The sequence below is a fragment of the Panicum virgatum genome, chromosome 9K (genome assembly GCF_016808335.1).
Source record: "Panicum virgatum strain AP13 chromosome 9K, P.virgatum_v5, whole genome shotgun sequence".
Taxonomy (NCBI): domain Eukaryota; kingdom Viridiplantae; phylum Streptophyta; class Magnoliopsida; order Poales; family Poaceae; genus Panicum; species Panicum virgatum.
Window position 1 is genome coordinate 48,588,420 of NC_053144.1, and position 15,420 is coordinate 48,603,839.

Sequence of the window (15,420 nt, forward strand, 5' to 3'; positions counted from 1 at the left end):
CGCGCCCGGAACACAGCCCGTGAACAGCCCACTTTTCCGTTCCGCACAATTAAAAACCCGCACGCGTTTTGCAACGATGAACCGCGAATGTTAGCAGTAACGCGCGCGACTGTCAGAATTTTTTTAGCACAATACCTGCTGTCACATAAGTGCGTGGGCGCGCTAAATGGGCTGATTTTATTTTGGGCTGATTTTATTTTGGGAACATATCAGATGCAAACCAATCTTTCCGTGCAAATCATGTAAGCTTCAATCTGAGCCATCGAATCAACATTCAAGGGGAGGGGCACAGGGGGTGGGAGGGGATTTGAAAAAGTATGATTACCTAATTCAAAGGTGGACGGTTAAGTGTAAAATTATCCAATCCCCTATGCCCCTTGGATGTTGATTCTGTTTTTCAGATTGAAATTTGCACGATTTGCACCAAAAAAATTATTTTGCACTTGATATATTCCCTTTTATCTTATGTGGTCTGCTGCTACGGCCCATGTGCGTAGCTGGCCGTTTGTTATTTGTCTGTTTGGCTAGCTGGCCCTATTCCTCTTTTAGTTCTATGTTTTATTTTCTATTTCTTCCTTCTATTTTGTTTTCTATTTGTTCATAGTTCTTTATTCTTCTTTATACTTCTGTGTTTTCCATGCTCTTTTTTTATCTCTTCACTTTTAATCTTGATGTATTCTTTCTTTTCTTCTTACTTAGTATCCTTTATATTTCTTCATACTTTTCTTGTCCTTTTTCTTCCATTTCAAATTCTTATTCTCTTATTTTTTTTGTTCCATTATTCTTATTTTCGTCTATCCACTTATTTTATTATTCTAATTTCATTCTTTCCTTATTTCACACACTAAAATCTAAAGATTTACTCTTTTCATAGGTTATATATATTATATGCTCCACATGTGATGATTTCACGTGTCTCCTCGGATCTAACAGACACATTTTGTTCCAATAAAACAATTTATTTCAGTGGGACAATTTTTCGTTCCAATAGTAAGATTGGATCCCATTGAACGAATTCTAATATTTGTTCTGATGGAACAATTTGTTTCAATGGTACTATTAGTTTCAATTGAACAAATACTAATATTTAGTCCAATAGTACTGTTGGATGCAACAAATTCAAATAACAAATTATAAAATTGGTTCCATTGTAACAAATTTTACATTTGTTCCAATGAAAATTTTTATTCTTTTCTGTGACGCAATAAAATATTTTTGTTCCAGGTTAGGCTGTACGTTTTGGTTGCTGTCACGTTTTTTTTATCATGTACTAATTCATCTAAGAGAAATATGAGCTTGGGGGCCTGCGGCCCGAAAAGAACGAAACAAATTATCAGCCCAACAAAATTAATTGTCGTGAATTAGCACCGAACAGCTTCTACTATCAGTCTCATCGCAGTAGCGCATGTTACTGCTAATCAGACCCAAATCCCTAGCGCCTATGGAATTTTGCAAAGTTAGTTAAAGCAAACTCATGCTTACTGATTCTGTAATTTTCAGACTTCTTTATGATGCTCGCGGTTAGCAAGCAGTTCTGAAATGAAGTTACCGTCTTTTAGGTTTTACTCAGAAAAGCAAATGAAATCAGCACGTGTATTGAAAGAGAAGGAAAATCAATATGATCTGTTTGAAAAATGATTTTACGAAACACCGTGAACTGGTACAGAACTCTAGTCTAGATATATAAGAGCTCGGTTTAGATTCTTGTCATATATCTCTCCGTACTCCTGTCATTTCTTTGGTCTCTGCACTCCCATCAAAGAAACATTGCTTCACGTAAATGGCAAGGCCAACGTAGATGGAAACACGCACCAACAATCCTTTAAGCCTACAGACAGATGCATTTTTTACATACAATAAATAAATCATCAGTACATACATGCATGTAGTAGATCGATCGATCAGAGATCTAGTCGTAGCTTAGAAGAGAATTTGTCTCCAAATTTAAACAAAGCAGTGTGTGTCTATATATATATGTGTGTGTGTGTGTGTGTTTTGCTTGATCGATCTGTTACGAGCAGTAGTACTTAATATAATCATACCTGTCATACTTGATCTTGTCTTGTACAAGGTGCTGCAACAAACGCGTCCGCCTATCAAGGATATTGCTTACCTCGTAAAGTGTCAGGAAGCCACGTTGTCTTTGCAAGAAACATGGCCTTATTAGACTATTATTTGTGATTTTGGTGTTTGAGTAACAACATAATTAATGAAACTAACAAGTTTGTGAGATTACATTTATAGGATTTTTAGGTCTCATGGATATATAATCCAACATGTCCAATCTACCACTGAGACGCCAAGTTCAATCCACCGTCAAGACGCCAAGTTCAATCCACCGTCAAGACGCCATATCCAATCCACCGCCGAGACACCAAAGTATAGAATATTTTTTAGGTGTCCAAATGATCGCCGCGACGAATTGGACAAAGGGATGCAGAGATAGCTGGCCCGGTTTAACCGACGACCCTACACCGGTTAAACCGGCCGGCATCGGATAGACTGACACAAAAGCACAGTGCAATTGGACAGTGCGCGTGAAGACTAAACGAAGAAAGTCAGTAGCACCGGTTGAACCGACGGTGCAACAAGGAGCGTCGGTGCATTCACTTAGTTATTGCCCAAAGAGCATGTCAAACGACTAGAGCCGAGTCTTTAACACCGGTTAAACCGACAGGTCACTTAGAGGTGTTGGTGCATTGATCGGATCATTATCCAGAGAGCATGCAAGAGTGCAGATGAGAAGTTGTTCAGGACCGGTTAAACCGATCCTGAATGCGTCGGTTAAACCGACGGTCGGCACGTCTGCAGCAAGCGCCTGTCAGAAAGCGCAACGGCTTCCTCAGAGCTCAGTGTGACTGGTTTAATCGATGGTCTGGCACCGGAAGAACCGACGCCCACATAGAAAAATGCTCAACGGCTACAAAAGGCTACTTCAAATTTGTGGGCTATATATATGCCATCCGCCGACTATTTGAAATTTGCTGGAGTTCCAAGACATCACACCCATACCCAAAAACACCTCCAAGCCATCCAAGAGTTTAGTGATCACATATTTAATTCTTAGCACATCTTTGAGAGTGTTAGTGTCAGGTTAGCTCTTAAGTGAGTGAGAGAATAAGGTGTAGTTGCCTTGTGGATGGTTCTATAGTGAACAAAATCTTGGGCAGGTAGGAGGAGGCGGCGGCGAGCGCAGCGGCCGCTGCCTTGGGCAGGTAGGGGGCCAGGGCTTCTAGAAGCCCCGCCATCCCCGCGTCCGTGAGAGCTCTTCGCAAGCGCGAGCGGAGGGAACGATTTGGATTTGGGGGGAAGACGAGACGGGACGGGGGGTCTTGTCTGGCACGGCCCGTTCCGTTGGGTTTTGTGGGTCCCACACTCCCACGCGCGGGGGAAGCAAAATTCGGTTAGTTTGTGGGTCCCGTGAGACGAAATCGTGATCAACGAGAGAGTGGAGTTCATCTTTTTTTAAAAAAAACAGACACCAAATTTGTAGAAAAAAATAAATTAGTAGCACCGTATTAGCTTCATTGTTAAATCCACCATGAAATATGTTTTGACGTTGCATGTTTTTTTTGTCCAACACGAAAAAAAGTTACATATAAATTTTTGGACAAACAAAAAAAATACAAATTCTTGTGCCAGCTACAGTAAATTTTTTTTGGTCCACCATGAAATATGACATGCATGTATAATCAAACGCAAGCATAATAATCAAGGTCTCTATATATAGGTATGCCCTCTGGAGGGTCTAAGACTCTAAGTGCTCTCGCTCATCGCCTTGTCCTCTTGACTCGCACCAAAGAATTGTTTTTTCACGAAAACGGCAATGCCGATGAAGAAAAGACCACGCACTAACACTTTTCTACGCCTGCAAACAAATCAAACATGCGTAATCAGTATGATGCGCTAAAAAGAGAATTATTAGGATGTGTGTGTGTGTGTGTGTGTGTGTGTGTGTGTTTTGATAAGTTACCTGTCACGCTTGATATTCTCTCGCATCACATCTTCGAGTCGCTTTAAACTAATAAGCTGTTTATCATAGATTTGGTCTAATTTGTCGAAGTTCTTGGAGATCCGTTCTAGTACGGTTGCTGGCGACCGAATGATCTGCAACACGTGATGTTTGGTTTTATTAGAATTCTGATGTACAACCGTTAGTGCAGATTGTTGTGCATGGTATGTAGGTACATATTAAGGCTGTATCCCAACGCATGTGTTTATTTCTTTTCAAATTTAGTAGCTGCTACTCTTTATTCCAAAATACAGGTCATTTTAGTTCTATCTGAGCCAAACTTCTTTAATTTTTACCAAATATATTAACATTTGTAATACCAACTAAACCCACTAATAATACACATATAAGTAGTGGATTTAATTAGCAAAAATGATTTAATTCGTGTAGGCGTTGGCACAATTTTCCATAAAATCAGTCACAGATTGATAAGTTTGACTTAATAAAAAAACTAAAACAATCTCCATTAATTGAGATGGAAGCAGTATCTATCATGGGTATGCATACTACCGTCAGGGGAGAAACGCTAAGTTTGCAATCTAGCTATTAATTAAGGTTATACCAATCATCACATACGTAGGGAATGTTTGGTTGGAAGCCACCCATTGCCACATGCAAAGTACTTTCGCCACGGAACATTATTTTTTGAGGCGGAGGAAACGGCCGCCGCAGACCTGTGGTGAGCCACACTGTGGCGTGGCGACCAATGGTCGTAAACCAAACATCCCCGTAGTTTTATAAAACTAGGAATACATCATTTACATGGGTACTCCCCCCATTCCAGATTATCTATTATTTTGAATTTTTTTCATACACATAATTTTAATTATGTATCCAGATGTAGCATTTATCTAGTAGATGTATTGTAAAAAATATGAATCTTGAAAAATCGTAACGACTTATAATTTGAAACGTGGAGATTATATATGCTTCAAGTACATCGTTGATTTTTTGTGGTAGATGGCTAAACGGTCATCTGTTGGGAAATTAAAGCAAACATTCTAATAAGTTGGCGGTAGGACATACAGGTGCGACTGAAAAAAATAATGGTGTGAAAGTCAAAAGCACTAAACATAAGAATATACAGATAAAAGTCTTTTTTTTTGTCTACAAGTGTTTACGGACATTATTTAGTGATCGAGGCTCACTGCATGCTGCTGGCTTCACCAGCTCCTGAACACAGATCACTGGCTGTCACTCTGATCTTCCGTTTGATCGATGAGTACCTGCAACACTTAGACAAGAAGCAAGATATCAACAGATGGTCTCGAGAAATAAACCAAAGAGCATAGCTAGAATATGTATATATGGCATCAACGTATCTCCTAAGCATTTTAATTATCGTCGCAAACAAAAATAGATGAGTCGCTGCAAACCTGCAACAATTCAAATACGCACTGAATAAATTAAAAAAAATGCAACCACGGCATTTGTTCATCCAAACAAAACATGGGCAGAACTGAGAAATCAATATTCCAAGATGCAAAACCAGTCAGCACGTTTCCCCCGAAATTGCTGAAGATCTCGTTACGTGGGTTGGAGCAGGGCTGGATATCGAGCCAGTTGGCTCGGCTCGGCTCTACACGTGGAGGACGGGAGGCAGGCCATAGCCAGCGATCGGGCGGACGACTGGACGAGGACGAGCCTGTCCAAATGTTGAACTGTAACATCCGCCTTCTTTTAGCTCGCGAGCCAGCGTTAAGGAATGGTAAGATTTTCTAACGATCCCAGCCGAGTCAATAATGATCGAGTCGTGCCGTGCCGAGCAAGCTATGCTACGAGTTTCTTTATCCAGTTCTAATTGGAGCCATGCTGCCCATGCAGCAACTCTAGTCTGAACTGTTTAAGTACTCAGGCTCCAGATCTAACTTAAAGTTTGCAATCAAAGCATCAAAAGTTCAAAATACAAATTCAGAAGAAATATTAAAAAACACAGACCTCTTTGATTTGCAGGTCCATCGCCTCTTTGAAAAGCCCAACTTTCTTTTACAGAACCTTCGGTATGTACCTCCACTGATCATACTGAAATTTTTGATATTCGAGGTAATTTCCAATGTTAGCAGCACTCTGAAAACAATACAGCACATGGAAATTGGCACTAAGCATACATATTTGAGAATTTGAGCATAAAACCAAAAGCAAACTAATTAACTTCATTAGAGTTAACAAGGAGAGCAAATGTTTTCGCATTGTTAGTTCCATACTCACATATTGATGACGAACATTAAGCAACATAATTGGACTTACAGTAATATGATAAAACTTCTCATGAAAGGCCTGTTTCAGCCTCCTCTCGTCCACTGTGGTTAATTCCACTTCATTCAGCAGCCTAAGAAGATCACAGACATCCTGCAAAGACACGAAGTTAGTTAGGCAGTGATAAAGATGTTTTAACATGCTAAATTTGATGGTCAAGTTAGCTCATTGAGACATTAACTCATTTATGCTACATCTGCTAATACACACGGCGGTAAGATAACTAGCAGCTATGATGAAGAGAGAAGTTTGTAGCTAAATGTACACGAGTTGCCGGATCTACTGAAGTTTGCAGCCATGGCCTCTTTGTACACAAATTGTTGATAATTGATGCTAATACATACTGCTGGCTGGCTGTGGCTGGTAGCTGATACTGGTTTGGTGTGGAAGAAAAATGCTATTGGCTGGTTGCAGCCGAACAGAGTGATTGTGTATTTTTTTATAGAAAAAACAACATAAAAAGTACAGGGAATAAATAATCTTATGGCCATCAATCCTTATCACGAGATTGCACTGATGTTTATAGTGATTCATATTTTTTGAAATAAAGATTGAGAACAATTGAATGTTTTTAAATTTAGCTTGAATATTAATTTAATTTAATTTAATTTAATATATTGTTGGAATAAAATCTAACTAAATCACATACGTGTCGCACGTGCATCTATGCTAGTTTTAGAAAAGCTCTTGGAGATGTTTTTATAAAGAAAAACGTTAACCTTTTCTTTCCATCCGCACTGTTTTCTCTTCCATTGCAGTAACCTTTTAGCATAATATAGCTTTCTAAAAAAATATCTTATCTTCTTCGTACGAGCTCTGTTTTAAATTCCGATTGCACTGTTGTATTCTACGTGATAAGACGATTAAAACTAGATCTCACTTGCATATATTTTAAAAATGTTTTGCACTGGTAGCAAGTTGCTATATGTTATACACATAAGTTGACACAAACCAGAATGTTCCGTACACATGAGTTGCCACACATATAAAATATAAGTCGCCACATATATAAGATAAAAGTTGGCATAAAAAATATTTATAAATTATCATAAAATAAAGTTGCCTAAAAAAACTTAATCGATTATAAACATAATTTGCCACAAACAAAGTCTGTCATATAGATAAGTTGTCACAAACACAAAATGTCATACACATAAGTAATAGAAAAGAGAATTAGTATCAAACTCACAAGTTTATATATAAATTATCATAAAAATAAAGTTGTCACATATATAAAAAAAGTTTCACAAAAATAGAATCTATTATGCACATGAGTTGCCACATATATAAGATAGCACATATATAAGATAATAGTTATTAAAAATATTTATAAGTTGTTACAAAATAAAATTGGCACAAAGCATGATTTGTTATGAACACAAGTTGCCACAAAAATAGAAATCGGTTATATACATAAGGTGCCACAAACATAATATGTCATACACATAAGTATTAATAAAAAAGAGTAAGTTGTCATACGCATGAGTTTATATACAAATTGCTGCAACAATAAATTTTTTCACACATGTAAAATAAAAGTTGCCATAAAAATAATATCTATTATACATACCAGTTACTGCAAATAGAATCGATGTTACACTTATACGCATGAGTTGATACAAAATAACAGTTGCTATACACTTAAGTTGTCACTACATTAATATAATATACACATAAGTTGCTACATAAAAGAGAGCAAGTCATCATATAATTTGCTACTTGCGTAAAAACACAGTTAAAACATATGCCAGTGGATCTAGTTTTGTTCATGTCGTCGCTTAGAACATATTGGTGCAATCGATTTTCGAAACGGAGGTAATATGAAGTAGATAAAATATTTTTTTAGCTAGCTTCATCAAGAAAAATTCTATTCCTCCTCACCCACGCGTGGGCATGCAAAATGTGACAGCTGTGGGCACATGGGATTTTGGGCCGCGAATGCCAGAATTGGGCCGGCGCGCGGTCGCGCACTCGCGCTGACACGTCGCTTACATTTTTTCCATTCCTCCTCACCCACGCGTGAGCATGCAAAATGTGATAGGAGCACAGTATTCTGGGCCGTGGGCGCATGGGACTCTGGGCTGCGGATGCCAGAGTTGGGCCGGCGCGCTGACGCGCGACCAGGCGTCGCTTAGATTTTTCATTTTATAAAAGCTTGGTTCCTCACGTGGTCGCGATTGAAGTAAACCGGGCCTTGGAATCTCGGCCCATAATCTTATTAGCGCTCCTGCCGCCGAAGCCTTCTGCGATCGATTGAATTGAACTCACACGCGCTATTCCTAACAGGCCCCCGATGAACAACCCATGATGAATGACACATCCCTTGCAAAAAAGAAAAAAGAATGACACCGATCCTTTTGGCCGACACACACGGGCACATCACCCCAGAGTCGCCCCGACGCTGCCACGGCAGCGCGCCACGCCATGTGGTTCTCCTAAACCACCAACGGCGAACTTGCCGAGTGCCGACCCGCCGGGCACCCACGGGCACCGACCGCCGCGCTCCGTCCCGCCCGCGGCGAGCAAGCGCCAGGAGGCCGATCGAGGCACCAGGTCCCCGTCACGGGTCACGTCCGTGCATCCCCTCCACGTACGCCGGGTCGCCGTCCTCCATGTGAGGCGGGGACGACGGGCGGGCGGACGGGCTCGACGGCTGGGCCGGCGGGGGACTCGAGGTGCTCGCGCGCCGAACGCCACGTGACTCCGTGCGCGCCCCGCGCCCCCTCGGCCGAACATATGGCGGAGCTCAGTTCGCAGCGGGCAGTGGACGACGCGCAACGGCTCGGCCTCGGTCTGGTCTGGTCATCTGGCGCGAGCCCGCCTTGATTTGTGGCGGCGAGTCAGACCGCTCTCCCGCGCGCGCGTCGCTGTCGCGCGCCCTGCCTGTTGTTTTGGGCTCGAGCCCTGAGCTTAGCAGTTCGTGTTATTCAGGTCCACAAATTTCTAAAATACACATCTAAACCCCTAAACTTGCTAATTAGTTCACGTGAGGTCCAAATTAACGTTAAACTTGTTAAACCACTGGCATGTCAAATTGGTTGGGTGTTGACGTGGACCTGACATGTGGGGCCCACACGTCAGATCCACCTCCTTTCTCTATATCTCGCATAGATCTCCTGCTCGAGCGTGGAGGAGACTAGCGACGAGCGAGTCGCACGGCCATGGCCTCGCCGGCACGGGCGCGGTGCCGCACGTCGGCGGCAAGGTTGCGGCGGATGAGGCGCCAATTTTCTGCCTCTTCCTTTTCCTCCCTTCTTCCTCCTCAGGCAGAATCGGTCGAGCATAACGAAATTCGCCTCACTCCTTCAATCGATTTCAAATCGCCTCCACTCACCCTTGCGCGGCACCCCAAGCACCTCCCCGTCGCCATCCATGGCCTATTGGCTGGGGGCTGAAGGTCCCCGCCTCGCCATCGCTGCCGCCACCAAAGCTCTGCCCCCCACCGTCGACCCCCTATCTCTGACCATCCTCCTCTCCCACCGAATCGCAGCCCTCCTCGCCGTGCACTGTCCCTACACCGGGCCGCCGGGCACTCCGATCGCGGCCCCGCCCCGTTGGAGTGCTGTCTGGACTCGCGATGGTGTTGTGTAGATGGGGCCGAGCCCGCGGCACGAGCGAACGACGGTGACAGTGGCGGACATGCACACACAGGGGGCGAGCCCGCAGCTCGACGGACGGCGGCAGCGGCCGAGCGCCGGCCTGAGCAAACAACGGTGGGAGATCCAAGCGAGAGATGGAGGACGGAGGTGGATCCGACATGTGGGCCCCACATGTCAGGTTCACATCAACACCGAGTCAGTTTGACACGTTGAAGTTTAAGAAGGGTAACGGTAACTTGGACATCACGTGAACTAATTAGCAAGTTGGGGATACAGATGTGAATTTTGGAAATTTGTAAACCCGAATAACATCTGCTGCCAAGTTTATGAGCCGGCGGTTCATTTTAGTCTTTGGGCTCGCTGCGAAGGGACCTGGGCGGCATCGGTCGCTCCACCATTCGCGGGGCGGAGGCGGGGGCGAGGCCGCGTCACGCCGACCCGTTGTCCGTGGCGATCCAGCTGGGGCGAAGCACGCGCCCGGGCGGACGATGCTCCGGGGGGGGGGGGGGGGGGGGGGGGGGGCATGGCAGCATGTGCAGGACTGCAGGGGCCTCGGTTTGTCCCGGTCCGCGCCGGCCCGGGCCGGTATCCATCGCCGTCACGTCACGAGACTTTTCGGATCGTACCCAGCCCAGCTGCTGATCCGCTTGGGCTCCTGTCCCAGGCTCTCCCAGCGTCACGAGGCCACCAGGTCGCTACGTGTTCATGCCAAGAATTAAGCTCCGGTTAGGGTCTTGTAAGCTACTCCAGTCGCACGGCATCATTGTGCATCGAGAGCGCGCGGACAGAGTGCTGCCTGTGTCCGCGCCCGTCCCCCGCGTGCATGGGCTCCACACGGTTTCCCAAAGGCCAAAGGCGCCCTTTTCTCCCGGTGGCGGCCCTGCCTTTTCCAACGATGGAAGAGTACCTGTGCTCCGTACCTGAGCTGCCCAGAATCCTGCGTCGCTCCGTTTCCCGGCGGCTCCTGATCCGCTGCATGTGGCTTGCACGGTAGGGGTATGCTGCGCACGGTGTGAATGCCTGAATGGTGGCCGAACTGCCGGAGCAAGGAGGCATTCTGGCCTTCTGGGTACAGATTCCCGTTGCTACCTGCCTGCTGTTTGGCTTGGCTTTTGTAGCCGGGCTCCTTTTAGTCACAGCCGTCCAATGCCGGATGCTTGTATTTCCGGCGGCGTGCTAATCGCTTAATAATAATAATAATAATAATAATAATAATAATAATAATAATAATAATAATAATAATAATAATAATAATAATAATAATAATAATAATAATAATAATAATGGAGCAAAGCTTAGAGCACCGACGGCACGTGACCTGTCGCTCAAGAGACTCGGAGAATACTGAGACTGGCATGCTAGCCGACTAAGCGGGAACAGGATGCAATCCGTGTTGTGCAATGAATTGGACCATTGGAGGAGGCCTTAGGCTCATTCAGTTTTCCCCGAGGAGCAGCACTTGGTAGTAACACACACAGGGGAAAGGAGCACGAACAGCTTACGAGCGAGAGACAGCAATCCCTGTCCCCAGTGGGAGTCCTGGTGGTTGAAAGCTAGCTTGTCTCAGCATATTAATGCCCAAGTGGTCGATCAGATCCCGCCGGCGCTTCAGAGGTTCAGAAGCAAGGCTCGTCAGAGACGCCCACCGCTCAACAGTGTACTATCCCAGTCAACGACTCCGGCGCGCCGGCCGTTGCAAAAATATACTACGGACTTTTAGTTGCTTTCAAAATTTTACAAAATTCCCCATCACATCGAATGTTTCAACGCATGCATAAAATATTAAATATAGCTAAATAAAATAATTAATTACACAATTTGTCTATAATTTGCGAGACGAATATTTTGAGCCTAATTAACTCATGACGGGATAATAATTATAAAATACAAACAAAAATACTATAATATTTTACACCTAAAAATTTAGGCATCTAAACAGAGCCTACATGGCATAGTAGCACTGCAATGATGGCAAACATGGCTGGTCTTTCTTTCCGACATGTCACCGTGGGCTTCCCTGTGCAGGATCGCTACAGTCTCGCATTACCATCAAGCTCAGGTTTTTACCTTTTGGCCCCTGAGACGGCAGCTCGCAACGAAGCACTTGCCTAATGAACATCCTCTGATGATGGGCGTGCGATCCAGTCAAGCGGCACGTTTCCTCCCCGGGCGAGCAGACCGAAGATGATGCTGCGGCTGCCGGCGCCCGGCGGATTCCCGGAAAGACATGGGGGGGGGGGGGGGGGGGGGCTCTGAACTCAACCCCCACGCCACGCTGCCAAAAGGCTCACCCTCTATCTTCCCCTCCAGCGCTCGGCGGCCAGCAATTAAATACCACCCTTCAAACCGCGTACAAGCACCGCGCGACACAAACCCCGATCGGGCAGCACCGCCACAGCCACCGCATCCTCACGAGCCACCTCGCTCGCCACACGGTCGGGTCGGCGGCGGCCGCCACAGCCCACAGGCCAGCATGAGCACCGCGAACGGGAACGGGCTGGCGGCAAACCACCACCACGTCCAGGCGCCGATGCCGCCTCCGCCGCCGCCGCACCAGAAGCAGCGGCCGGGGCTGCCGCCGACGCCCCCGCCCTCCGCGCCCGGCTCCCACTCCCTGCACCACGCCGGCGCGTGCGTGGACGACGGCTCCTCGGCGCAGGCGCGCAGGGCGCACCGCCGGTCCCGCAGCGACGTCGCGTTCGGCTACTTCCAGCCGCTGCCGCCGCCGTCGCCGACGCCCAAGGCGGAGGCCGGCGGCTGGGGCCTCGCCGGCGGCGCCGCCGCGGGCGAAGACCTGCTCAATGCGTACATGAGCATGGAGAGCATGGACGGGCTCAACAACAACTCCGACGGGGACAGCCGCGGGAGCAGCGGCATGCGCACCAACGGCGCCGACAGCAGCGAGAACGAGTCCGAGGACTACGGCGGCGGCGGCGGAGACAGCCAGTTCCTTCTCTGGGCCGACGCCGGCAGGAAGAAGAGGAATGCCGCCGGCGAGCCCGCGCTGCCGCCGCCGGCGCGGCACGCGAGGAGCCTGTCCATGGACAGCCTCATGGGGAAGCTCAGCTTCTCCACCAATGGGGAGCCCGGCAGATTCAGCCTCGAGTTCGGCGGCGGCGAGTTCACCCCCGCCGAGATGAAGCGGATTATGGCCGACGAGAAGCTCGCCGAGATGGCGCTCGCCGACCCCAAGCGCGTCAAGAGGTAGCCTCCGTTCCAAACACCCAAATTACTACTATCCCCTACCATAAAAGCCCGGATCCTCACATTACCGCCGGATCCTTCCATATACTCTTGCCACAAATGCAAAATAAGTTGATCACAAATTCACAATGTAACTCATCAAATTCATCGTTCTTGTTGTTCGCGCGCGCTGCAGGGTGCTCGCCAACAGGCAGTCTGCGGCGCGGTCCAAGGAGCGGCGGATGCGGTACATCGCCGAGCTGGAGCAGAAGGTGCAGATCCTGCAGACGGAGGCCACGACCCTATCCGCGCAGCTCACTCTACTGCAGGTTTGAGCACATTCCTACAGCGTTTTCAGACAGCGTTCTTGCTCGGTTTCAAAAAGAATCCATGACCTTTAGTCGTCTCAACTCCGTTCTCTTTTCGCGGGCAGCGCGACTCGGCGGGGCTCGCCACCCAGAACAACGAGCTCAAGTTCCGGCTGCAGGCCATGGAGCAGCAGGCGCAGCTGCGCGACGGTGAGAAACGATCCCGCCCTCTTTGATTGATAGTAATACTAACTGTCGACCGGAATCCAGAGTTAACTGCATGTTCAGACTTTTAGTTCAGTGTCCATTTGCTGCTTGTTCTGAATTCCCAATATGTTCACACACGGGCGTGGTGCTGGACGTGATCGCCGCGTTGGCATCTGGCGCCACGCGCAACGGCAGTTAGTCGTTGTCATGTTGCGCCGATACGCCACCAGTTCTCCTCACAGAATTTGGCTAGCCCCCCCCCCCCCCCCCCTCTCTTTTAATCCAACCATCGCTGTTCTCTGATGCTGTTAGTCGCCAGCATGTCGGATGAAACGATCAGAATGTACCCGAAAAACAAATGATCAAGTGGCGCGGCGACTCCGTCAGGCATTGGCGACGTCGCCCCGTTTTGGATTCTCGTATCAATCAAAACACCCAAGTGGTTTGTTGATGCAAAACCCGACACCGCATTGCCTAGTTCGTGTCGCGGTGCCGGTGGGCACTACCCCTGTCCCAAGAGGCCGGCCGTCTTTAGATAACACACAAGTGCCGCAATTAGTATCTTCTAAGACTGTCAACAGCAATGCTTGTTTATGCTTTCTTAATCTCGCTTTCTTGTTAATAATTAAAGAAGTCCACAGTTGCAGGAGCATCAATCAACCAGCTCATGTATGCCAACAGTGTAGCATAGTAGCACAACATGTGCGTCATGCGCTGCGAGTAAACACCTTTTTTCTGAAGAAGAAATCTAACCAGTTTGTTCTGACGACCATACCTGTTTATCTAACTGAATGAACAGCGCTGAACGAGGCACTGACGACTGAAGTCCAGCGCCTGAAGCTCGGAGACACCAGCACCTCGTCCGGCAACATGCCCCAGCAGATGCAGCAGCTCCGTTGCCAGAACCAGATGGTGGAGCTGCACAGGCAGCAGGGCGAGCAGATCCCGTTCTACCAGCTGGAGCAGCGCGAGCAGAACGGCGCGCCCAGGAACCATGACCCGAAATGAAGACGGTTCAGAAGGACATGCGTCTACATGCGCTGATCTGCTCTACCTCTACGGGGAAAAATGTTTAGTACCTTAGGTGATACGAAATTTACGCTTCCTAACCCATTTGTTTGGAAAAGTGATCCTGTTATACTAGTGTACTACTAGTTTATACTGTGTCTGTCAGGGCAAGGACCCCGTACGTTTCTGAATGTTTTCGTTCTTGCAGAACCATGATTGTTGTTGGAGTTACTGTAATGAATTGAAATTCTTTTGTAGCAGCTTCACTTCTGAATTCGTTTGAGAATTACTCACCTGTTGCATTGTAGAAATCCGACCATTTTTTTCTTAAAACTTCGCGAAGTACTGCTACTTCGTGGCCGCCTCTCCTCGTTGACTGAAAAATTGTAGACTGGTGGGCGTTGTTGTCTTGTTGATTGAGGTAAGCGGGCCCTGGGCTTGGATGGATGGCCTAGCCCAACTTGCTCGGTAAGTTCTTTATGGGCCTGTTTTGGTGCAGAAAGTTCAATTTAGTTGCTCACGAGGAAAGGCCCAACGGCCGAAATGACTGTTTCATGATTTGTGTGAGCTTAGTTCCAACTAAACTTCGCATTAATATAAAAAAACTAAATTTCACAAAAAATATATTAAGAAGTTAATTTTTTTGATTTGAGATTTATGGATTTTTTATACAGAATTAATAACCAAAGAAAGGAAGGAATAAAAAATTAAAAAAAAACGCTAGAAGGAGGGCTTGAACCTCCGACCTTGTGGTTAACAGCCACACGCTCTAACCAACTGAGCTATTCCAGCGTTGGTGTTAGCATTTAATTCTAATTCTATTTAGCAGTTCTTACTACGTTTCAAA

General features: G+C 46.5%; 1 protein-coding gene and 1 non-coding gene across 2 annotated transcripts; one reads left to right on the plus strand and one right to left on the minus strand.

Annotated features, from left to right (window-relative positions):
* The first annotated feature begins 12,166 nt into the window (after positions 1 to 12,166).
* Positions 12,167 to 14,847, plus strand: LOC120651879 (bZIP transcription factor 29-like). Its single transcript, XM_039929523.1, has 4 exons — positions 12,167 to 13,071; positions 13,247 to 13,379; positions 13,484 to 13,568; positions 14,365 to 14,847. The coding sequence occupies exons 1-4, from the start codon at positions 12,341 to 12,343 to the stop codon at positions 14,571 to 14,573; spliced, it is 1,158 nt and encodes a 385-aa protein (XP_039785457.1). The 5' UTR covers positions 12,167 to 12,340; the 3' UTR covers positions 14,574 to 14,847.
* Positions 14,848 to 15,291: 444 nt separating this feature from the next.
* TRNAN-GUU lies at positions 15,292 to 15,365 on the minus strand. The gene has a single exon. It is a non-coding gene; the product is annotated as a tRNA-Asn (tRNA).
* Between the last annotated feature and the right edge of the window lie 55 nt (positions 15,366 to 15,420).

Excerpts from the sequence above, each read along its gene's own strand:
- LOC120651879 (XM_039929523.1), top strand. The coding sequence starts at position 12,341 with ATGAGCACCGCGAACGGGAACGGGCTGGCGGCAAACCACCACCACGTC. Across the intron at positions 13,380-13,483 it reads CGCAGCTCACTCTACTGCAG|CGCGACTCGGCGGGGCTCGC; the intron begins GTTTGAGCACAT and ends TTTCGCGGGCAG. Across the intron at positions 13,569-14,364 it reads GCAGGCGCAGCTGCGCGACG|CGCTGAACGAGGCACTGACG; the intron begins GTGAGAAACGAT and ends CTGAATGAACAG.